This window comes from Piliocolobus tephrosceles, chromosome 11 (genome assembly GCF_002776525.5).
Source record: "Piliocolobus tephrosceles isolate RC106 chromosome 11, ASM277652v3, whole genome shotgun sequence".
Taxonomy (NCBI): domain Eukaryota; kingdom Metazoa; phylum Chordata; class Mammalia; order Primates; family Cercopithecidae; genus Piliocolobus; species Piliocolobus tephrosceles.
In genome coordinates this window covers 35,280,181-35,306,432 of record NC_045444.1, presented here as the reverse complement: position 1 = coordinate 35,306,432, position 26,252 = coordinate 35,280,181, and the positions used below count along the sequence as shown (strand labels likewise).

The 26,252-nt window shown below is 35.9% G+C and overlaps 1 protein-coding gene across 1 annotated transcript; it reads left to right on the top strand.

The window, feature by feature from the left end:
* The first annotated feature begins 3,528 nt into the window (after window positions 1-3,528).
* Window positions 3,529-21,603, top strand: MMADHC (metabolism of cobalamin associated D). Its single transcript, XM_023217455.2, has 8 exons — window positions 3,529-3,708; window positions 4,201-4,261; window positions 9,012-9,156; window positions 11,633-11,850; window positions 14,976-15,081; window positions 15,671-15,801; window positions 20,071-20,157; window positions 21,074-21,603. The coding sequence occupies exons 2-8, from the start codon at window positions 4,253-4,255 to the stop codon at window positions 21,266-21,268; spliced, it is 891 nt and encodes a 296-aa protein (XP_023073223.1). The 5' UTR covers window positions 3,529-3,708; window positions 4,201-4,252; the 3' UTR covers window positions 21,269-21,603.
* Window positions 21,604-26,252: the final 4,649 nt, after the last annotated feature.

Below are 26,252 nucleotides of genomic sequence, written 5' to 3'. Positions count from 1 at the left end.
AAGATATTCTCCTTTATCTGTGATTGAGTATTCATTGACTTGAACAGCTGCAGGAGTGTCAGCCTGTGATTTGTAAAGCCTACTCATTTGGACATCACCAATTTGTTGTAACCAGACAGGAGTGGAGTAAAGTTTGCTCTATGTTATTAACATAGAACAGCATTTCTTAAATTAACTATATATATGATTGTGGGGAAATGCTCAAATAACCTAGCAGAACTATTTTCAAATATCTTATAAAAATACAATTGCCAGCAATTATGCTTCTAGATATCTACTCAACTGATTTGAAACATGTCCACAGAAAAACCTGAACTTAAATACTTAATAGAAGCTTTATTCACAATTGTCAAAAACTGGAAGAATCACAGTGTTCTTTAATAGGTATAAATGGTGGTACATCTATACATTAGAATACCATTCAGGGATCAAAAAGGGAGAAATAAAGACTAGGCATGGAGGCTCACACCTGTAATACTAATGCTTTGTGAGGCTGATGTGGGAGGATCCTTTGAGGCCAGAAGTTTGAGGCCCCCTTCTTTACAAAAAAGTTTTTACAATTAGTGAAGCATGATGGTGTGTGCCCGTAGTCCCAGCTACCTGGAAAGCTGAGGCAAGAGGATTGCTTGAGCCCAGGAATTTGAGGTTACAGTGAGGTATGATTGTGCCACTGGACTGCAGCCTGGGCAACAGAGCTATCAGACCATCTTAAAAAGGAATCCATAAAAAGACAGGAATGAACTGTTATGCCACACAAAACATGGATGAATCTTAAATGTAGCTATTACTATGTGAGGAAAACGAGTCTGAAAATGCTACATACTGTATTATTCCATTTCTATGCCATTCTGGAAAAATCAAAATTATAGAGATGGTAAACACATCAGGGGTTGCTAGAGGTATAGGAAGGTGGGAGGGTTTACTAGATGAAACAAAGGGGATCTCTTTAGAACTGTAACTTTTCTGTATGACACTGTTATAATGGTGGATCCATGACACTACGTATGGATTTGTCAAATCTCATAGAAAGAAAATTTAAAGTGAAAAAATGTTTTACTTCTATCCCACTACTGACCAGCTGTCTGCTACTATGCACAGGAAAAGAAAAAAATAAATGTGCAATGTGAGGATTGCACAAAGAGAACTTAAATGGAGGAAGTTTTTTTTTTTAAATCTTAGAAACTCAAAGAATCCCAGTAGGTAATGCAGATTGTGGCAAAAGATTACAACTGTATTAGGAGCATATAAAATAACTTCACTGAAGCCAGGTAGAGGTAGGATGGAGGGTTGCTGACTTCAGTTGAAAATAAGTGGAATCTATAAGATTAAAAGCAAAAGAACTATCCATAAGCATTGTACTCTAATAGGTAAATCTGTTTCTCACAGGTATACCTGATAACAATTCAGAAACAACTATACATGTACTCTGAATATGGGTTAACGGTTCTGAATCCATTATACATGTAACCTGTAATTGCACAATTAGGTAAATGGATTGCAGACGATGAGAGCCAAGTGTCTCACACTGGAGTGGGAGGTTACAGACAAGTAAGGGGAGAAGGCTACAATGATCCAGGTGGTGCTGGAATTGAACTGAAGATAACAGCTCTAATACTTGAACCTAGAACTCCTGTGTAGCTGTCAAAGATACAGATAGATACATATATAAATACTTACAGATATGCATATTTAGTCAGGTTAGCATATGCATGGACATTTCCTTTCTCTGTCAGCTGAGAGGGTCTAGAGGCAACAATATCCCAATTGTCCACATCTTTATTTCTAATATCATTTTTCATTACAAGGACCCTTGGCTCTATGGGGAAGTAGCTGATTCTAGGATTGGGGCAGGGAATATACAAAATGAGCCTGGAGCATCTTATAGAAATTAAGAAAATGCTCAAGAAAAAAATCAATAAACACAAAAAGAGGAGGGTGTGTCAAAAAGACACAAATGCCAACTAAAGGAAATCTCAATAGCCAAAGCTGGAAGCAATATGAACAACAAAATAAAGTAGTATTGGATTATAACCCAAAATGTAAAATCAATATCCATGAGTCCATATTGACATAAATGATTGAATACTTAAAGAAATGCAGGAGTACATACAAATCTCCCATGCAAAAGAATTCCAAATAATTTATGAAGTTACTCTGTCCTCATAAAGGTGGAGTATAACAATTTCCCATTTCTACAGTTTGGGCTGCACAGAGTGATGCCCTTCCAAAGAGTATAGCATGGAAAGGAAAAGAAAAAGAGTAACTTCACAGTGGAGAAACCTGACAACCCCTACATTAACAAGGTGATAAAGGTTAGCATCAACAGTAATAAGTCATGTTGATAGTATATACCCTTGACATGACGTGATGAGAAGATAACTTTACCTTACCTCTTAACAAAAAAACCTACAACCTCAGTCAATGCATGAGAAAAATACAGGCAAAATCCAATTGAAGGACATTTGACCAAACGACCTATAAGTCGCTTCAAAATTATTAAGGTTATCAAAAACAAGGAAAGTTTGAGAAACGCTCACAGTCCAGAGAAGCCTGGGGAGACATGGTGACGTATTCCGGACAGGAACCTGGAACGGAAAAGAACACCAGGCTGGAAACTAAGGACAGCTGAAATAAAATATGAGCTTATGGGCTTTAGTCAATTTTTATTTTTTTAATTTTATTTATTTATTTATTTTTTAGTTTTTTGGGTTTTTTTATTTATTATACTTTAAGTTCTAGGGTACATGTGCATAACGTGCAGGTTTGTTACATATGTATACATGTGCCATGTTTGTGTGCTGCACCCATTAACTCGTCATTTACATTAGGTATATCTCCTAATGCTATCCCTCCCCGCTACCCCCTCCCCACAATAGGACCCAGTGTGTGATGTTCCCCTTCCTGAGTCCAAGTGATCTCATTGTTCAGTTCCCACCTATGAGTGAGAACATGCGGTGTTTGGTTTTCTGTTCTTGCCATAGTTTGCTCAGAATGATGGTTTCCAGCTGCATCCATGTCCCTACAAAGGACACAAACTCATCCTTTTTTATGGCTGCATAGTATTCCATGGTGTATATGTGCCACATTTTCCTAATCCAGTCTGTCACTGATGGACATTTGGGTTGATTCCAAGTCTTTGCTATTGTGAATAGTCAATTTTATAAAACGTATTAGATACATGAAAATGATATACGATTTACAAATCAATCGCCTAATATTTATTTATTGAGCATATTGAGAGCCTGGCACTGTGGTAGGCATGGGAACACAGAAAGAGGTAAGTGTCCTATGCTCAAAAACAGCTTTTCATGAAAAATAAACAACTATGACAAAAAGAACAGAAGGCTGTATCTCCTGGAGGCAGGAAGAAAGGCTTAAGTTGGGAAGACTATCAAACGCATCAAGTTCAGGAAGGTTAATTGACCGCCTAACGCAGGTTGGGAGCCCTCCTCTCCATCTACCCAAATCACCCTCGCTCCACCTTTTCTCCTGCCACGCCTTTAACCCAGTGACAGGTCGGTTCCACGTAGGCCTACTTTGCGCGTGCGCATCATCGGTTCGGCGATCCTTCGCATCGACGCGCTCAGAAGCAACTTCTTCTGCCTGGTCACCGCCAGCGTAGGCGCTACCACAGCTGCAGTCGCCGCCGCCATTTTAACGGCAGGAAGAGTCTGGTTCTGGGACAGCTGGAGACCGTGGTGGTACCTGGTACGGACGGTTTCCGCCCACGTTAGCCCCTCCAAATTTGCTCGTTAGGGCTACAGCCCTCGGTATTGCCTGTATTTTCACTGGGTCCCTGTCGTTGTCCCCAGCCATCCTGTCCCTCTGTCTTTAGTCTCTTTTCTGCTTCCTCATCCTTCAGCTTAGCCCGAAGCTTGCCTGGAGCTGTTGTTATGCAGCCCCAACCTCTATTAAAGCAGCCGCTTCGATTCCCGGGACTGAATTGTGGCCGCCCAGCCCCCATTCCCCGCCCTGATCTGGTCCGAGTTTATTTTCCGCGGCTGTAAACCGGAAGGGCTCTGAGGCTGGGGTATCTGTGCCCGGTATGGGGGCGAGTTCTGGCCTCCTTAGGGTACGGGAGAGCTTGGACTTTGGTCCTGACGTGGTGGAGGACACGCCTTCGAAGAGTGGACGTTACCTCAGTTGTCTGTTGTTGAAGTTTAATCGGTCACTCGTCTGTTTTGTTGTGTTCTTTCCCAGGAATAACTTTACCAAAGGAAAGCTATTTTGCGAACTGTCCTCTCCAGTGGAGATGGCCAATGTGAGTACATTATCTCCTAAGAATCAGCATAGTAAAGTAGTTTGGGAATGTTAGGAAATGAAAGAACGGGTTTAATTATGACGGCATTGGGTGGCATAGAGTTAGACATAATGTCTCAAAAGTGTCAGGGGAAGCAAATGGTGTGAAATCGTGTTATGCTTTGAAGGTGGTAGCATTCTTTTCACTGCACATACACCTATTTATACAATTTGACTTGTACAGATGTGGAAATTCAAGCACCCTTTCGATATTTTTAAATACAGCGTTTCAGTAAATATTAGAATCTATGTCCAGGCCCTTTTTCATCTTTTGGGTTAGCTAAACTGAAGGGTGTTTTTTCCTTTTTTTTTTTTTTTAACCGTTTCTGTATTGGAAGTGAACTTCCAAATCCTACAAAATAAGAACAGGAGATACTGTCACACACCAGAGATATTTATTGACTGTAACTTTCCAGTGATTAGACACATCCTATCTATAGAATTCATATGTAGCGGTCATAAGACATATAAAAACAGCTACAATTAAAGTATAAAGTAATAATTTTTTTAGAACCTACACAAAGGTGCAATGCAGATTCAAGGCATTGTGGAGAGGAGTTTGGGATCACTTCATGAGGGAAACATTTAACTTTTGAAAGGTTTGAAAGATGGGTGAGATTTGTATAGTCTAAAGTATGAGCGGGAAGGACAGGAAGGTATATTCATAGAACTCCCCACCCGCCTACCCCTTTGAAAAATTAAAAAGTCATTGCTCCCTGCTAACCTAAATGTAAGATGTGTGAAAGAGGTAAGTGGGAGATAAGATTGAATTGTGAGGTCGGTACCAAGTAAATGAGAACCTTGAATGCCGAACTCAGTAATTTAGACTTTATTCCTTAAATTGTGATTATTCACTTAAAGCTGTGTGCTAGGAAGACTTATATGGCAGCAGTTAGCCAGGATGGTATTTCTGTAATTGAACATGATATATTAAGTCTAAAGTGTGACTATTATAGAGACAAGTCATAAGAGTAGATTACTAGTCTTGGCCAAGTTCTACGGTGAATTTTTGCCTGCCCGTAACCTGCACAGGAAAAGAATCCTGTAAAAGAAGTATGTGGCACTTTCAAAGGAGAGAAATTAATTGAAGTAGAATAGAGTGCTATTATTTGACCTGGTTTTATTTTGGTTTAAATGAATAAATTATAATAGTTCAGTAGGGAAGATCCTTTTGTAAGTCTTTTGTTAGAAAGAAGTTCATATTAAAGTAAATTTTAAGTTTCAGTATCCAAATGTACGTTAACAATTTTTGTGTTAATTTATATGGATTGTAAATTCTGGATGGATGTTACTAATGAAATATGCAGATAGGTGTTTCTTGTAACAAGAGGCAAAAATGTTGATGTTTCAGAGTCTAGACAGGTAAATTAAGATGCCTTCATAGGGACTATGACAAAGCCTTTCTGTTAAAAGGGGAACAGCCTCCCTTAGCCACAATGATTTGTTGCTAACTAATGCCATTTGGTTATGTGAGTCCAATACTACCAGATCTTTTGAGTTTTCAGGAAGAGCCAAATTTCTGGACCTTTTGTGTAAATATTTCAATTTCTCAATGTAATTCAAATATCTTGCAACACTGGGGGCTGCAAAAAATGTCTGGATAGACGTGGATGCACTGCATAAACTACCGGTTTTTAGTTTTTGTACAGACTGTATTTTCTCACATGATCAAAAGCAGAACCTAGTCCTAAGGCAGTGCACAAAAGGCACTTTCTTTTTATATACTAATAAGGATTTTAAAGTTAAAACATACTAGCATGTCATCTTCCTAAGTCTAGAAGTTTGAATTTAATCATATATAAAATATGTACTTATCCTCAAACTAAAATGAACTCTCTGCTGTAATTTTGTCTTGCTTTTTGGCAATTATTTTTTATTATGCTCACCAGCTGAACCAGTCATAAAATCTGTCAGGTGGTCAGAAAATACTCCACTTCCACAATTAGAGATTTGAGTTTTGTTTTGTTTTGTTTTGAGATGCAGTTTCAGACTTGTTTTCCAGGCTGGAGGGCAATGGCAGGATCTCCGCTCACTGCAAGCCTGGCTCCCGGGTTCAGGTGGTTCTCCTGTCTCAGCCTGCCAAGTAGCTGGGATTATAGGCACTCACCACCACGCCTGTATTTTTGTATTTTTAGTAGAGACAGGATTTCACCATGTTGGCCAGGCTAGACCTCAGGTAATCCACCCGCCTTTGCCTCCCTAAGTGCTGGGATTACACTGCACCCAGCCAAGATTTGAGAATCTTACAGGTTAATGGGTAAGGTTTGAAACAGATTAGTACTGTCATCAACTGTCCCTTTCAGTGGGCAATTTAGATACTGGTTTATTTTGCCATTAAAATGAAATTTGGTGATTGGATTTTCTTAGGCTAGGAACAAAATTAGTATTTTATTATATAACTTTTGTTAAAAGTTGTATCAGCAAGAAAAGAATGTCAAAATATAATCTAATGGCCTTGATAGACAGGCTGAAATAATAATTAATAATAGGCAATTTTTGAAATAATTTGATCTTCCTTTTGCTTCTGTTTTTTGCTTGTGAAACGATGTGAATGATCGCAGATTGTAGATTAATCATGCTGAAACTAGTTCTAATAACAGTGTATAGAATTGTTATGGAAAGTAAGTAAAACAATGTATATGTAAAGCACTTATTATAGAACTTGGACCCATAGTGTCCAACATCAATTGATTATTACTGTTACATGCTCTCAAATATTGTCCCCTTCAGATAATCTTTTATTTTGCTGCTGCTTATTTTGAGCCCTTGCTGAAAATATTTTTGGAATTTGAAATTTTAGATTCCTTTAGATCTTGGGGGCATTCTCTTAAATATCCTTAGTTGTAAAGGTAAATTTGTACTATATAAATACCCAAAAGTCTGAGTTTGTTTGTAAGTAAAAAGCCAAATAATTACCATTTTTGTTTCTTTGGGCAAGTTGGGTACAGACCCCAAGAGAGGCTGCTTAAATTTTAGGCAGACAGTTCTTTGGAGACACGTATCACCAAGGAGGTTATATTTATACAGGTCTTAAAAAGTAAGAATTTGCTAGAATTTTCTAGAACGATAAGGAAACAGTATCTTTTAGAAGAAATCTTACGGCAGTATAAAGAATGAAGAGAAATATGGGAAATGTTGGGGAGATATTTTTATGTGACTGAAAAGTAGAGTAAGGGAAGTGAGGGTAAATTTGTAGGAAATTATTTCAGAAAGACAAAAAGACCAGTTAGGAAGCACTCTTATACTTAACGGTGACAAAGGTGGAAGGAAAAAATAGGTTGAATTTTAGAATACTGTACTTTGTGAAAGGGAAATAGAATAATTCTCAAGTGTCAGATGGCTGGATTTTTCCAACATCCTGGTAACTAATTTTCATACCACCTCTCTACTGCTCCTCCAGTCCATTTTTCATACCGCCCTTAGTGGTACATTTCTTGAAACAGCCTTTGTTTTTGTCCGTTTACTCTGACTGTTTCCTGCCTACAAATTAAAATTCTGACTTACTATCTTGATGTAACAAGCCCTTTACCATCTGAGTTAAATATACAGTCTTATATAGTTGCCCATAAGTTCAATTTCAGACTTTTTTTTATTGCATTCTTATACCAACCCTCACTGAATTTGTCACTCTTTGAAATATGTCTCTATTCCTTTGTTCCTGAAAGTCACTGGTTGAAATGCACCTTTTCCCAAGCAAATTTTTATTGTCTTCAAAGCTTAATATATCCTCCATGAAATTTATTACCTTTTCTCCCAACGATTTCTTAACAATTATTCAGATCTTTTCATAGCATTTCACAGATGATTTGGTGTTTGTTCTTATATCTTTTTCACTAAACTGAGAGTTGCCACTGTGTGTGTGTGTGTGTGTGTGTATGTGTATGTGTTTTAATACAAATATCCGGATAGTGCATATTTTAGACTTTGTGGGCCATAGAATCTCTCTTGTAACTACTTAACTGTGCCATTATGGTGGGAAAGTGGCCATAGGCAGTACATAAATTAGTATGGCTATGTTACAGTAAAACTTTTATTTACCAAAACAGTGGACTGTATTGGGAAATCATTCGCCAATCCCTGCATTAAATTGTTCTGACCCAAGTACTTAGTGAAAAAATTTATGAATGAAAGATATTTACACGTTCATCCATTGTAATGTGTGACCTCACACTCCAGTAAGTGAACATATAAGCAGAAAAAAATGTACCACAAAGATATGTGCTGACATGGAGAAAAGCAGACATTGCCGTGAAACCACAATGAAAGGACAGTATGGGAGAGAATTAGCATAATTTATAGCAGTAAAAGAAGAGAGGAAAGTTCGAAAGTAACATTTTGGTCCAAAGAGATGTTTTGAGAGTTCTTTACTGAGGATAGAAGAATCTTCTTCGTTGTGCTACCTTTTTAGTGTGTCTAAGTAAGACAACCTTTAGATGTCTATTCTCTCATGTGTGGCACTCTTGAATTCTAGCCTTCATTGAAAAGTACATAGACTTTTACCCAAACTAACTCATTAGTTGTTTTTTTTCAATATTTATTTTTATTTTTAAAATTACAAATATACATAATGCTTGTCATATGGTAGGTGTTCAGTAAAAGTAGAATGTTGGTTTTTAAAAGAACCTTGCAGTGTGAAGATTTGCCAGAGATTGTCTATGTAAGTATAACATTTATATTCAGAAGAAATAATTTTAATTTTGTGTCATTTTTAGGTGCTTTGTAACAGAGCCAGACTGGTTTCCTATCTCCCAGGATTTTGCTCTTTAGTTAAAAGGGTTGTCAATCCCAGAGCCTTTTCGACTGCAGGATCGTCAGGTTCAGATGAGTCTCATGTGGCCGCTGCACCTCCAGATATATGTAAGTGAAAGTTGTTATTGCTTTACTTATAATTGTTTTAAAACGTTTCTAGTTGTATTTCCTCTAATATTTCTTCTTAAGGGTTAATGCATTTTTCTAAAGTTGTGTTTATTCGGTTGAAAATGAATCACAGCTCTGCCTAAATATATTTATGTCAGAAAGCTACAGTATAAAAAAGGAAGAAAGAATGAGTACTGGTTTCTAAAACTTCTTAAACTTTTTCTGTCTTCAAACATAGAGTCTTCCCTGAAACAAATCTCCTTTTGGTCCTGTTAAACCATATTATTATTTCTTCCCATTCTTTGCTAAATTTTGTAAGTGTACCTTGTACTTTTTATGTGTTAGTGTTTATTGAACTTACCTGCTTTCTACAAAGTCTATTTCTTCTAATCTGTTTGGTTCACCGCTACCATGCTAATCATTCTAAAATATTTTAACCACGTCACTTTCTTGAAAAACCTGTTACCTTTCATTGCTTTCAGCAGTAGTTCCTAGACTAACGTCAAGCCATGAAGCATTTTTCAAGGTTAAAAAGAAAAAGTGGGGGTAGGAGGGATAGTCTCTGGTAGGTAAGTTTGAGAAATGCTATATGCCATATTCCTGTCTTGGAGGCTTATAATGCACACTAAAATATTAAAGACTCTTAGAAACTTAACCTAATGTGTCCTAAAGATATTGGACATGGAATCCTTTTTTCATGGCACACATTACTTACAGTGTAATTTAGTTCACTTGAACATTCAGAGCCGTCCATCCTGCTCAAGTTTTCTAACTCTCGTGACTACTACCCAATGTACATCACCCGAAGACTAACCATATATTTATAATAAATGAAAGATTTGCCATTCAAATTATGTAAGGGATTAGTATCTGGAATATATAAAGATTTTGTAATAGATCAATAGGAAAAGACAACCCGAAAGAAAAATCAGAAAACAAAAGGACATGAATAGGCCTTTTCCAGAAAAGAAAACCTAAAATGACCAGTAAACATACGGTCAAATCCACTGCCCAAATCTACTATTAATATGGGACGTGTGTTTTCTGTAAAGAGAACTAGAGATTGTTAGACCTTTAAAAACCATCTTGTTCAAAAATAGCTAACAGGTTTTCTCTTGGGAAGTGACTTGAGTAGTCATTAGTGGCTGTCTGTATAGAGCCTTGTTATTCAACATGATCTGCATCATATCACTTAGGAGCTTGTTAGAAATGCAAAATCTTGAGCCCCACTCCAGACCTGTTAAATCAGAACTTGCATTTAAACTAGATCCCAGATGTATATTAAGTACATCTTTAGAGTTTGAGAAGCATTGGACTAGAGTTTATGTTGAGAATCTTGAGACATCATCTGGGTTCAGCAGGAAATGGTTCCATGATTGATGGGGGATGTATGCCCTAAGTGTGGAAGAGGGATATGGTGGCTCATGATCTAGGAATGAGGCAGCCATACTGACATAGCTATTTTCAGTTACTTAGTTCTCTGACAGGATATTTTTAAATATCTATTTTTATTGCTAAGTAATATGCATAGCAGTTGTCCCTCTGTTTCTGTAAGCCCAAATCGCTACTCTGAGTAATCATTAATTTTCTGCTTTATTCTTTTCTGAATCTTTTTGAATTTTTTATAAGTTAGGGTTGTTTTTAAGTTTTAAGTGAATAAAGTAATGTGGTTTGTTCTGTATTTGCAATCCATATTAACTCATGTGGCTGGTAAACAGAGCATTAGGTCATGTGATGCATGATTTTTTTTCCCATTCATGTTTTGTGCCACCAGATGACAGCAGCAGAATGCCCCTCTCCAGACAACCATTACTAAGTTTAGCGTCTTCCATTTTAGATCTTCTCTTTACTTAAAAACATGGGCCTGGCACAGTGGCTCATGACTATAATCCCAACACTTGGGAAGGCTGAGGGAGGAGGAGACCTTGTCTCTACCAAAAATAAACAAAATTAGCTGGGCATGGTGGTGTGCACCTGTGGTTCCAGCTACTTGGGAGGCTGAGGTGGACTGCAGAGGTCAAGGCTTCAGTGAGCTGCGATCACGCCACTGTACTACAGCCTGGATGACAGAGACCTGTCTCAAAAACAAAACAATACACAAATATGAGGATGTAAATGTTATTATACATGCTATTCTTTGACTTAGCTTTTTCTTTTAATGCATTGTATCCTGGATTTCATTCAGTGTCAGTACGTAAAGGTTTATTGTCTTCTTTTTAATGACATTCAAGCATTTCTTAGTATGGATTATTTTATTCAGTCTTTCCCCTAATAACAGACTTGCCTGTAATCTGTCAATCAGTTGCTTTGATTAGTGTTTTGGAAACAATAGGAAACTATTTATACTCACACAGGAAAACAGATTTTAAAGATCTTTTAGATAAAAATATACATAATTTTAAGAAGAACATTCTTTCAGTCTACCAATATACTTGACTATTAAGGAGAAACTGTTCCTTTTGTTGTTTCTCTTCAGGCTCTCGAACAGTGTGGCCTGATGAAACTATGGGACCCTTCGGACCTCAAGATCAGAGGTTCCAGCTTCCTGGGAACATAGGTTTTGATTGTCACCTCAATGGGACTGCTTCACAGAAGAAAAGCCTGGTTCATAAAACTTTGCCTGATGTTCTAGCAGAACCTTTATCAAGTGAAAGACATGAGTTTGTGATGGCACAATATGTGAATGAGTTTCAGGTAAATTGTTGGTAACATTTATTGTGGTTTCCTGATTGTTAATGCTATATTACTCCTGATTATTATAAGCATGTTACTTTTGTTGAAAAAGTTAAAAATCGGCCGGGTGCGGTGGCTCAAGCCTGTAATCCCAGCACTTTGGGAGGCCGAGACGGGTGGATCACGAGGTCAGGAGATCGAGACCATCCTGGCTAACACCGTGAAACCCCGTCTCTACTAAAAATACAAAAAACTAGCCGGGCGAGGTGGCGGCGCCTGTAGTCCCAGCTACTCGGGAGGCTGAGGCAGGAGAATGGCGGGAACCCGGGAGGCGGAGCTTGCAGTGAGCTGAGATCCGGCCACTGTACTCCAGCCTGGGCGACAGAGCGAGACTCCGTCTCAAGAAAAAAAAAAAAAGAAAGAAAAAGTTAAAAATCAATTCCAATACCTGTATATACAAAAACAGCATATATAGCTTTGGAAGACTTGGCATTGTCCTCTACAAAGTGTTTACTATATAATTTTTGTACTGTAGATTATAATATTTTTTAAATATTTCTTCAAAAATATGTTTTTAAGTAACTACTCTAGATATACACAATTTAATTATGTCTATATACTGGAAATTTAGGTTTCCTGTTTTTCACTTTTAATAAATGGTAATTAAATTTGTATATGGATCTAATTCCAACTGGTTCTGTATTCCTCTAGCCATTTAAAAGCTTAAGAAAAATTTGAGATCTCTGAAATTGTTCAGATATAATAACAAAAAGGACCCACTTTCATAAGTTTATTTTTTCTTAAACAATTTCTTAAGGTTGGCTTTTTTTTTTCATTTTTAAACATTTTAAACTTGCATTTATGATTATTTAAGTGGAAGGCTACATGCAATTCAGGGTTCCTGTCAAACCCCTGATGTTTATCATTTTTCATATTTTTGCATAGTTTTAGGCTGAGTTGTGTTTTTTTTTAATCAAAGCCATATTATAAGCAGCAGCAATTCCTTACTTTTGAGTTATATTAGATGACCTGACACTGAGACATGGTTGACCTGTCCTATCTTTTTATCAGATAATTCCTTCTCAGCCTTATTGGCTCCTTGTTCTTCCTGTCTGTCAATTAAATTACATTTCCCCTAAGTTGCTGTCCTACAACTTCTCATTTGAATCACCCTTTGGTCACTTAATCCCTTGGCCTCCTCCACAGTCTATGTTTTTATAATTTCTAATTCAGTATTTCTCTTTCTGACATTTCCAGTTCTATATTTCTATATGCCTACTGAACCATCTTTGGATGTCTCACAAGTCCCCAGATTTTGTGTGTCTTAATACTGAAGTAATAATTTTTTTTCCTTAAAAACCTGTTCTAACTCCCATATAACCAATACTATTAGTGGAATAACCATCCTCCCCTTTCTCCTAAGATAAAACTTAGAGCACCAACCTTCTCTCTCCATCATATCACTATAGATATAAATCACATCACTTTTTTCTCTCATGTTGCTCCTAAAATATTAGTGTCCTTTCAATTATTTGCCAGAGTTCAAGGCCTGTTTGTCTTACCTGGATTTTTAGAGTCATTATAGCATGACACACAATGAAGATAGAATAAATCTGGGTTCAAAGATTGACTGTGCAGCTTGCTTAATTTTGTGACCTCGGGGAAATTACTTAACCTTTCTAAGCTCCTGTTTCTTTGTTGTTGTTGTTGTTTTGAGATGAAGTCACCAGGCTGAAGTGCATGCAGTGGTGCGATCTTGACTCACTGGAACCTCCGACTCCCTAGTTCAAGTGATTCTCCTGCCTCAGCCTGCTGAGTAGCTGAGATTACAGGCGTGCACCACCACACCCGGCTAATTTTTGTATTTTTAGTAGAGGTGGGGTTTCACCATGTTGGCCAGGATAGTCTTGATCACCAGACCTCGTGATCTGGCTGCCTCAGCCTTCCAAAGTTCTGAAATTACAGGCGTGAGCCACCACGCCTGGCCACTCCTGTTTCTTTATATGTCAGATGAGGATAGTAGTAATCTCTGGCCCACAAGAATTTTTTTTTTTTTTTTTTTTTTTGAGACAGAGGTTTGCTCTGTTGCCCAGGCTGGAGTACAATGGCACGATCTTGGATCACTGCAACCTCTGCCTCCCAGGTTCAAGCAGTTCTCATGCCTCACCCTCCCAACGAGCAGGGATTACAGGCATATGCCACCATTCCTGGCTAATTTTTGCATTTGATATTTCTGTTTCTCATTGCCTGTAGACTAAAGTTCAAATTTCTTAATGCTGAATAAATGGCATTTCACAATTTTGATCCCTTATCCTTCCCACCTTATCTGCCACTACTTCCTATTCCCTCTGTACTCCAGTCACAACATACTTACTATTTTTCCTCCTGAATTCCTAATCTCTATACCACCTATTTTTCTACCTGTCAGATATAACACATTAACTTGTAGCTCAAATACCACCATTTCAATCATTTCCTGATTCCTCCCAGCAAAGTGTTTCTTCCTCATCTATGCCCCTAGAAGACTTTATTCGTAACTCGATAGCACTTGTCATATTGGATTGCATTTATGTGCTTGTGCTTATTTTTTTTGTTAGGCCTGAAATCGCTGAAAGTGAGGACTGAATTTTTTACCATTGCAGTGCCTGCTCCTGTCATAGTGCCTGATGTATAGTAGGCTCTCAGTAAATTTCAGTTGAATAAAAGCCTCTAAGCTCTTCCTGTAGGAGAGGCTGTATTATTTAGTCATGTATCTTGTAAGTTAGTATCATTATCCCCATTTTACAGATTATAGAAGAAAAGATAATTAAATATATTACCATAAAATAGAAGATGTAACATTATGAGACACATTACGGCATTTTAGTTACTTAGCCAATTTCTGTTCGTAGCAAGTTTTAGAATATCAGTATATTTATATACTCATGCTCTGCTGTATTCACATTTTTTGAACTTCCAAATTTTATATTCATTGTAGAGAAAAGTTTGAGTAAATGAAAAAACATTATTACCTCACCTCCAAGATAGATAATAATTATTTGTAAAAACAAACAAAAAGCTTTCTAAGGAAGACAAGTTTATAACAGGCAAGATACTGTTTTATTTGAACTCCAGATTTTGTTGACTTACATCCTTGTTCTCCTTAGGGTAATGATGCACCTGTTGAACAAGAAATTAACAGTGCAGAAACTTACTTTGAAAGTGCCAGAGTAGAGTGTGCAATACAAACATGTCCAGAATTGCTGCGAAAAGGTATGTCATGCTTTATACTTTGAAATACTGTTAGTAGTTTTTTTAATATGTTGAGTAATGTCCTCTCTAGAAATTGGAATGCTCTATACCTTAATATTATATTTTACTGTATCTGGCTGGAAGTGATTGCATGACCAAGATAAAGGCTTTCAAATGTCCTGTGACATCTGACCTCATGCTGCCATTAGATAGGAAGAGTAAAATTTTTATAACTTTTTTCCTAAGGCTAAATTAAAGGCATTTTTACTCCTGTGTGATTATTAGAATTATAATTTTATGAGTTAATATAATACTGAAAAATCTTAGTAAGCATTTTTGAAAATTATATTAACCCCAAATAATGTATAATCCTACTTACCCTTCAGGATTGTTGGTAGTAATATTTCAGTTCATCCAACAAAAGCAGAAGTAAACAAAACTAAGTTTAATTTTACCCTTTTCAAAAATAATATACATTTATAAAAATCTAATGCCACAGTAATTTTACTTAATCAGCATTTTTCTAAAGAAGTACTTTTATCCTTCTTTAAAAATTTGTTCTTTAAAAATCAAATTCTTTTCCACCTCGAATATTTGTTCTTATTTGTAGATTTTGAATCACTGTTTCCAGAAGTAGCTAATAACAAACTACTGATTCTGACTGTAACACAGAAAACTAAGAATGATATGACTGTTTGGAGTGAAGAAGTAGAAATTGAAAGAGAAGTGCTCTTAGAAAAGGTAATTCTTTTAATTGCTAATAATTTAATTTTATGGTCATTATTTAAGTAACTGAACCAGTGTCTTAAAATGATGACTGTCATTTCCACCCTTCATTCATTTTCCTCCAAAGTGTTGTAATACTAAAGGACTTACATCTTTTTTGAGAATAAAAGTGCTTTTTTAGTATCCTTAAAAATTTAGATTCTGTTTATTACTTTCCTCAATTTATTTTTAAAAAGTCTATTTTGGAAAATTTTGAAAATGACAAAAAGGTAAAATTAACTCTTTATCCTTCTCCCCTCAGCCTCCCCTCCCGCTCCTCCTCCATCTCCCCCTTTATCTCCCCATCTTCCCCTCCATCTCTATCGCCTTTCTCCTGGGCTTAGAACATGTCAAATAATGAGTGAAAATTATGCCAGCTCTCTCCAAGAGTAAACAGTAACAATATGCGATACAATAACAGTATAATAATGTATACCCACGTTTTTTTCTGTTTTGCTTTTAACCTAAAGTATGCTTTGACATGTTTCCATACTTATACATAGATATATTTTATTCTTTATAAAATCTGCATAGCACTATATCACATGGGTAAACCATACACTTTTTAAATTATTTAAGAATTTTAACCGGGTGCAGTGGCTCCCACCTATAATTCCAACACTTTGGGAGGCTGAGGCCAGAGGATTGCTTGAGTCCTGGAGTTTGAGACCAACCTGGGCAATGTTGCGAGACCCTGTCTCTACAAAAAAAAAATTATCCAGGTGTAGTGGTGCGCACCTGTAGTCCCAGCTACTGTGGAGGCTGAGCTGGCGGATCACTGGAGCCTGAGAGGTGGAGCTGCACTTCAGTCTAAGCAACAAAGTGAGACCTCCCATCTCTTATAAAAGTTTCTTAGTCATTTATAAGTTTAAAATCCAACTTTTGCTATTATAGGCAACAAGCAGTGACAATCTTTTTACAAATACTTTTATGCATGCTAATATCTATAGATTCCTAAATAGAGAATTGCTGAATCAGTGTGTATCTACCTTTTAAATTTTGATAAGACACTTCCAATTTGCCCACCAAAAAGATTGTTCTAGTATATAAACTGTCATGCTAGCTTACCCTGGGTGTTAGCAGTTCTTTCCAACTCAGGTTAGCTGAGGGGTTCAAGTCACTAACTTGAATTTAAAAATCCCATTAGTGATTTCTATGCGGGATATTAGGAATTATTTTATGTTTTCTTTGGGATTAGATGTATGGTTTTTATTTGTAAAAGTATATTGTAATTTACATATTCAGCAATATTATAATTTCACATTTAAATGTCATATAGCTGCTAATAGATTTTGTGTGGTTTTTGACAATCACAAGCATATTATATACTGATTAACAAAGGAGTTATAGAGAGGCGTAGGATATTTTCTATTTACATATTAAAATAATGCTTAGTAAATATATACTCATCACTATCATTGAAGTGCTAGAATATTATCACATGTATATTGCATTAGTGGTTCTAGTTTTTGGTCACTTTAAGATTCTGAACCTAATTTGATACTGACTCCAGTATAGTTCTAAGTTAGTTTCCTGTAACCAGTTTCAGGGCTTTGAATAGCAACATGCTTCAACTTGAGAGTTTTAATTTTGTAATGACTGAAGCTATTTTATTTTCTGTGAAAAAAGATATTTTTTTTGATTAAAGATTTCTTCGTGATTATTTTGGAACCACACCTAGCTCTCCAAGTAAATATTTGATATTGTATGGTTTAAATCTATTCTAATTTCCTCCAGCAGATGTCAGTGTTGGTGAACAGAAATCCTAAGAAAAATACTTCAGCTTTGTGTTAATTTGAGATTCTTTCAGTTAACCTTTGTAAACATTTGATTGCATTGCATTGTTTTGCTCTCCTTGTAGTTTATGTATGATTCATCTGTTCGTTAAATTGAAATAACTGTTTTCTAAGCCGTATTCAGTAGTTTTCCTATTTTTAAGAATTGTGAGGATTAATAAAATACAGCAATAAATATTAAATATGGAAGATAATCTAAAGAATACAGTATTATCTTAATGGCTATTGTTAGTTTACAAGAAAGTATGAAGAGAAAAGTTACCTTAGATCAACTAACTTTTTCTGGAAAGGGTGTTAAAAGACAAATTATAACAAATTTAAAGATCTAATTGGTTTTGATTTGAAATTCTAGAATTAAGCAATGCCTCATTCTGTAAAATAGATTGTTACAAACAACTAAGCAGAGGAGACTGGCTTTATACACGGCAAAGAGCTGGAGAAAGCAGCAATTGGAAACAAGAAGCAGATTATTCCTTTCAAAGTTACTTTCCTTATAGGGTTAAAACACAGGTGGCTTTCTTATGCTGGCTTAGGTAAACTAGGCCCATTCTGACTGGTTGCTGTGAATCCTGGTTTTTTTGGTTGTTCGTTTGTTTGAAAACTAGTCTGTTTCAGAATTAAGTTAGATTAGGCAGTACCTAGCATGAGTGACTCCATTCCGATTTGGTCTCATCTCCTGCGACCTAGTGCAGGAGGCTAGTCCAAAAGAAGGAGCTCCCATAAAATTTGTTTAACAGGGGCCAAATAGTAAATATTTTAGCTTTTATAGGCCTTAGGGTCTCAGCTACCCAGCTCTACCCCTGTGTTGTTAAAGCATCTGTAGACAATATGTAAATGAATTGCCATGGCTGTGTCCAGTAAAACTGTTTATCCAAACAGGCACCAGATCAGATTTGGCCCTTGGACAGTAGCTTACTAACCTCTGAATTACAATATAGTCTTGATTTGTAAGGCTTGGACTTTTGGAGATCTCAGCTGAAATACCACAATTGGTCAGTAAGGCCTTTTCATTCTGGATGGGCCGGAAATCCATGTCTCCCAGCACTGCATGACGCATGGATCTCTAGGCCTCTTGGAATCTTGCCTCATGAGTGCACAGCTCAGCCCTTAGCTAAGAAATCATGGTGAATAGTTCTGCGGACTAACTCAGGAGCCATTTTATGTATCTCCTTCATTTCCAGTACCTTGCCCTACAAATCCCAGGTGCCTCAGCTTGTCTCGAACTCTTGCTTTCTACCTCCTCAGCTCCAGTGACACCATCACTTTGCTTGGGCTCTAGTTCTTTGCCCTGTGACAGGCAAATGTCCACAGACAGAAAGCTGGGGCAAATATGGGGATTTTTTTTCATTTGTTTCCCTTCTCTGAAAGATCATAGTCTTGTCTCACCTGTTGTTCAGGGTCTAAAAATAGTTACTTTGTATATTTTGATCAGTTTTATAGTTTTACAACAGGATTGCGAGCTCAGTACCTGTTAACTCTGTTATGGCCAAAGTGGAACTGTGCCCTTGATTTTTTTGTTTTGTTTTGTTTTGTTTTTTGAGATGGAGTCTCTCTGTTGCCCAGGCTGGAGTGCTGTGGCGTGATCTCGGCTCACTGCAACTTCTGCCTCCCGGGTTCAAGCAATTCTTCTGCCTCAGCCTCCCGAGTAGCTGTGTGCCCTTGTTTTTAAACATTCATGATCTCTTCTTTATTTCAACATTGTAATCTGGTCTTAATATTTGTTACTGTCTTTTCACTACTTAGACTTCTGATAAAGCTAATAAAATAGCTTATAAATTAGGATGGTAAGACCACAATTTTTATACATGCACATGGTAGTAGTAATTGTACACTATACAAAAGATAGAGAAGAGTATATAATGAAAAGCAAGTACCTTGTTTAACTGTACACCATTTACCAGGTTATATTATTTTTATGTGTTTTTTCAGAATGATTTCATGACTATGTGAGTAGATAGATGTATTTTGAAGGACACACAAACAAGTAAATGTTTTTAAACAACTTTCATTCAAACAAATGAATGTTGCAGATCTTTTCACTAAGAGCATTTTGTTTTCCTTTACCTATTTCTATTAAAATACCTATTTAGTATTTTACCTATATCTGTTATCACCATAATAATAGAAAATAGCAACCATAGTGGATAGTTTATGACAGATTCAGAAGTTAGTAGCACAGAACTGATTACAAGTAGTTCATAAAGTAAGAAAGAATTCAGAAGAAAATGTATAGAATTTAGTCTTTTTAAAATAAAGTGTTGTATTAACAATCTTCTGGGATGGTAAGAATAATCTTATACTTTTATAGTCTAATTTGCCATTGGTTTTTATTTTTTATTAATCTTGAGTTCTTTTCTGAAACAACATAGTCACTTAAAATTTTCTTTAAAAATAAAACAATCTCTAGTAATGCTATCTTTAAGCATATTATTTGTGACTTTCAATGCAGTTCATCAATGGTGCTAAGGAAATTTGCTACGCTCTTCGAGCTGAGGGATATTGGGCTGACTTTATTGACCCATCATCTGGTTTGGCAGTGAGTAATTATCATTTGAAAATCAAATTATGTGAAGTAGAGATGATTTTTATTATAAAATTTGTTTATAACTTTGGTAATAGATTAAGACTTTTTAAAAATCTCACAATTTTACCCAAATAAATACTACTGTGAGTCACTGGAATTCACAACTTTTGAGAGACCTCTATCACTCACAGTTAAGTTTCTCCATCACTTTAATTTTTTTAATTAGAAATGTTTTTACTTTCTGTTCTCACTAGTAGATATTCTATATTTGAGTTGCATTGCATTAGTGTGTTTACTTTTTATAAGTTGAAAACTATAAATTGGTCCAGTCTAGTTTCTGTAAGGAAGAAATAATTATTATTAGAATTAATTGATTAAAATACAGGTGGTAAAAATAAATACTTAGACCAGTAAATTTTTGGAAATTAACATTTATAAGGTTGTACTTTGAAGAAATAACTGAACTATCACTGTAGTCACATTTTAAATTCTGGATATATCTTTCAGTAACAAGTAGTAATCAAATCATTTTTTGAATCTTAAGATAGGAATAGATACCATTTCTTCTCAAAGTCAAATAAGGTATCGAGAAATGGAAAACTTGCTTGGTCTTTAGTTTCCTTGTCTTGAAAATGATGTTGAACTGTAGATAATTGTCTAAAGTTTATTCCATCTTTAAACGATGTGCAATATTATGCGTTTGATTCTGGGTAACATGAAATTTGCTAGATCATTTCACATTTCCGGAATGCATAGGAATTGGGGGAAAGGGGTGTTAAGGCAGTTTAAGTGTTGCATGTGACTTTTTACTTATTTAGTTTTTTAAAAATATTTAGAATATTAAAGTGGATAGGTGTCAAGTTTACCTAAAAATTATTACTAAAATGTCTTTCTTACTAATGAAAATACTTCATTTTTATTTCCTCAGTTTTTTGGACCATATACAAACAACACTCTTTTTGAAACTGATGAACGCTACCGACATTTAGGATTCTCTGTTGATGACCTTGGATGCTGTAAAGTGATTCGTCATAGTCTCTGGGGTACCCATGTAGTTGTCGGAAGTATCTTCACTAATGCAACACCAGACAGCCACATTATGAAGAAATTAAGTGGAAATTAGCAGAAATGTCCATTTATTTGCTGTACTATTTGTATGTGATCTTTGGATTGATCTGTAAACACTGTCAGACTAAAGTTTTTAAAATAGACTTATTTCTAAGTATTTATTTCAGCATTTATGAATTTACAACATTGGCAGATGATTTGGGACTTTAAAATTGCAAATCTTCGTTATTCGTATCATTGAATACACATTGGGCACATCCACATTGTATGGGATGTGGTAATTAGCTTGTAACCAGGGTATGATCTGCTATTGTTATTTCTCCCCTTTTTTGGAAAAAGGCCTCAGTTTTAATTATTTTCTTCCCAAAATAAATCACACATTTGGTTACAGTAACGTGTGTTTTCATTACAATATTTTTAAAATACCATCATTATTGATTCTTAAGTTTCTGTATTAATCTTTTTAAAGTTCTTTTTAATAATGCAATTGAGAATTTTGGATTCATTTTAGACTTCACTTTTTCAAATTTTCTTTTATCTTTATTGTCTATTAAAGTGTTGTGGTACCAGTCTGAGTATTACTTTGAAATAATTTATGTTCAGGAAAAGAAGAAGAAGGATAGTACATCTTTAAACACACATGAGTCTTGTCCTTATCCCTACTAAAAAAGGTAATTCTCTCTTAACTCTTGAGTTGAGACAGATAAATAAAACTATGCCTTAACTGCCAAATTTATTTTTTCAATTTTAGCAATAGGTGGAAGCTGCAGTACTTTACAAAGGTGCCTCATTTGAGATGGGGCTTGTTTTTACAGCATTAGAAACTTCAAAAGAATTATCTTTCATTTTTGAACCTTTTCTAATAGAAATAGGCAGATCTAAGGAATAAAAGTAACTTCTACAAAATGAATTGAAATAGATTTTTTTCTGTTTTTTTGTCTTTTCATGAAATGCCTGTTTTGAAAAGGACTACATGGAGATAACTTTAATCACACCTTGTTTTAAAACCCCTAGCTTAGTTAACATGTCGTTTGATAAGAGGTGTTGCTTATGATATAGAGCTAGGAAGTTTTCATTCATTTTGAAATGATGAAGTGTAGTGATTGCCACAGCATTTAGAATAACATTTATTAAAGTGTGTGTGTGTGTGTGTGTGTATATATATATATATGCACATGTCATATATCCTCAATAAATTTTTATCTATGTAACCAGCACCCAGATCAAAACACCGAATACCTCAGACATACTCATCCTGCTCCCTTCTAGGTACTTAACATGCCCCAGCCCTTGCCCTTTCCATGAGTAACCACTGTCCAAATTTCCTTAGTATAGGTTGATTTTGCCTCTTTTGATGCTTTATATATAGATATACACACACATGTATATGTACACACATACATATATATATAAAAGCTTTTACTCAACATTGTGAAATTAATTTCTATGATCATATATGCTATCACACTTGTTTGCCTAGTTTTTGCTTTCTCATTGCTTCTGAATTGGGGCAGCTTTGCCCCTCCAGGGAAATTTAGCAATGTCTGGAGACATTTTTTGTTTTCACAGTTTGGAGGGATATGGGGGAGTTGTGCTACAGAACTTAGTGGTAGAGGACAGGGTTCATGCTGAACATCCCACAGTACAGAGGACAGTTTTACACAATACAGAATTTGGTCAGGTACCTTGGCACCACTCGTTATTTCTAATGTGTATTTTGCTTATTCAGCCATTTCCTACCTTGCACCATTCTTTAACGCAAGTTCCCTTGAAATTTCAACATTTGCTTTAACAATTATGAAATGTCACTTACTGATTGAAAATGATACTTATTCCCTATAGGTGGCTAACTCAGTGCATTCTGTTGTACTGAGAAAGGGTACATGGTGGTGAGACTCCTTATCAACTTGCTTTTTAACAGGATTTCCAGAAACAAATACTATGATCAGCAGTAACTGTTAATTAAAAACTTTTTTTTCTGAAGTATTATGGCAAGATTCAGGTTTTAGAAATATAACCCAAGGAACTTTAACTGAATGATAATAATACAAAGTGGTTGACTATTATGTACCACAGGAAAAAAACAGCTCAGGTAACTTTGTTCACTTGATCAGGACCTCGTGGACAAGAAAGAGTTTGCAAAATTATGTATCTCAAACATAAATTTGCTACCTTTTAAAATAAGACTGAGCCATTGAAATTACTATTAGAGCTATCACTGAAGAAAAGTTTGTTGTTAAATTTATGTTTTCACAAGAACTTAGGAATTTTTGTTCTTGAATGCTGATTACATAGATGAAAATTTACCAAGCACATAGAAATTAAATGCAGAAAGAGATATTTCAGATCATGTGATCCACATTCCTCATTTTATAGTGGACAAAATGGGAAACAGGAGCAGGCATCAGGTCACACAGCTAGTGTTAAGTCCCAGCACTGGGACTTGACCGTTAGTCCAATAGTTATATATATTTTTCTATATTCACTCTTCATGGTCATAATCAAGAAGTCTATTAAGTGTCTGATCAAAAATATCAAAGAGTTGAAGAATTTAAAGTGAAAGAACTTTCGGGTTAACTAATGCTGCCACTTCATAAACTTAGGAATTCGTTACATTGAACTCTATCTGCTCCAAATTTCTTTGAAAACTTACTGAAACATGTATCTACAAATTCAATTATAGAATGCTTGACTTCAAACAATAGTTCTCTAGCTTCAAGTTTAAAATCTTCATGTCTTTCTTGGGCTTCTGTTACTTGTAATATCAACCTAGTCCTTATTGCTATTACATTTGAACAAAACTCTCTTTTTAGTTCCAACTCTATATTCTCCTTGTGACTCTTGTTGCTCCAAAGCAGGTTTATCTACTTCTGCACTACTGACGTCTTGAACCAGATCTTTGTTCTGTGGGCTGTCCTAGACATTGTAGGAAGTTTAGCAGCATTCCCTAATTTGCTTACTAGATAACAGCAATCCATGGTTATGACAAAAATGTCTTCAGTTATTGCTATATTTCTCCTATGGGACAAAAGACTTGCTTATCAGAAATCAAATATAACCAGGTGTTCTGAATTTTACCTGACAACTCTATCACTGGGGTTGAGAACCACTGATTCGAAGTCCTCAACTTTAACTGAACATTTAGATCCCCTGAGTGCGTTTAATACTGATGATTTGGCCTCACACCCACAGATTGATATCATTAGTCTGATGAGGTTTGGACATAAGTACTTTTTAAGGGCTCCCCAGGTGTTTCAGTGTGCATTCAGGGTTAGAACCTCCGGTCTCTTCTAAAATTCAGTAGTAATTGGTGGATTAGCGGCATCTAAGCAAGTAAGAGTAAGATTTGGTCATCCAGTTCATGTATTAAGGAGCTATAGAAAACAAAAGTGAAGGCTCTAATATTTTGCATTAAGAGTGACCTAATCAGGCCTAAATCAGTTCAAGGATTTGAGTCGCACTCCTCTATGAAACCTTTCCTGGCTCTTCCATCCCTCACTGGTCTTTTCCTTCATTTGTATCTTGGTCTCCACCACACAATTTTGTACACAGTTCCTTTGTATTTTTGTCTTAAATCTTGCCTCCCACACTTGGAAAGTAAGGACCCAATTTCCCACTAAACTTAAACACACCATTGAATATGCAGTAATAACTTTCCTCTTATCCTCTCATTACTAACCAGGATATTTTAAACTGTTTCATAGGGTTTTCATTGCCCTCTCAGAATACATGTAAACTATAAATTACCTAGACTTAAATTAAGGCTTTCAGCATTTTTTGTATTTTGAGACTTTGAGCATTCGACTTCCATTCATTACTGGAAATTATAATCAGTTAAAACCATGTCACTACTATAAAAAACACATAAAGTGGTCACTTGATGACAAAGGTGACACTGCAGTGCAGTGAGAAAAGAATGATCTTTTCAGTATATATTGCTGGGTCAACTGGATATTCATATAGAAAAAGTGTATTTTTGCTTTTACATGACACATACATGAAAATTACTTCTAAATTGATTCCAAGTCTAAATGTGAAAGGTTAAAGCTTCTAGGGGAAAAAATATATATATATTTGTGCTTTGGAGTAAAGATTTGTTTTTAAGAGAACACAACATAATCACACAAAGGGAAAAAATGATTAATTGGATCATGTTGAAACTAAACTCTTGGTCGGGCGCCATGGCTCACGCCTGTAATCCCAGCACTTCGGGAGGCCAAGGCGGGCGGATCACGTGAGGTTGGGAATTCAAGACCAGCCCAACCAGCATGGAGAAACCCCGTCTCTACTAAAAATACAAAAAAATTAGCCGGGCGTGGTGGTGCATGCCTGTAATCCCAGCTACTCGGGAGACTGAGTCAGGAGAATCGCTTGAACCTGGGAGGTGGAGGTTGCAGTGAGCCGAGATCGTGCCATTGCACTCCGGCCTGGGTAACAATAGCGAAACTGTCTCAAAAAAATACACACACACACACACACACACACACACATACACACGCACACAAAACAACTAAGAACTCTTAATTCATCAAAAGACATTATGAAAGAGAAGGCAGCTAACAGAGTTAAAGATAAGTACATACCAACAATCCGGCAATATACATATCCAATAAAGAGCTTGTATTCAAAATATATAAAGGCTCCTAAAATCAGTAAGCAAATAACCAGCAGAAAAATAAAGATAAACGTTTACAAAGAAAGATACTCAAATGGTCGATAAACATGGTAAGGTGGAATACTTCATTAATCATCAGAAATGTAAATTAAACCTACAATGCCATACCACTACATCTCTCCCAGAATGAAAAATGAAAACATAGATAACACCAAGTTATAGTATAGATGTAGAACAACTTAAAATTCTGTTGATGGGAATGTAAAGTGGTATAAATACTTCAGAAAACTGACAGTTCTAAGGCTTAATGCGCCCTAGGACCTGGCAATTTCACTCTGAGGTATAGACCAACCAGAAATGCATATATGTGTGTGTGTGTATATGTATGTATATATTCACCAAAAGATGTTTACTCATGTAAAAG

Bases quoted from the DNA above. Each gene is read 5' to 3' on its own strand.
- MMADHC (XM_023217455.2), top strand. The intron at 15,802-20,070 runs GTAATTCTTTTA...CTTTCAATGCAG, and splicing joins GAGAAGTGCTCTTAGAAAAG to TTCATCAATGGTGCTAAGGA. The intron at 20,158-21,073 runs GTGAGTAATTAT...TTATTTCCTCAG, and splicing joins ACCCATCATCTGGTTTGGCA to TTTTTTGGACCATATACAAA.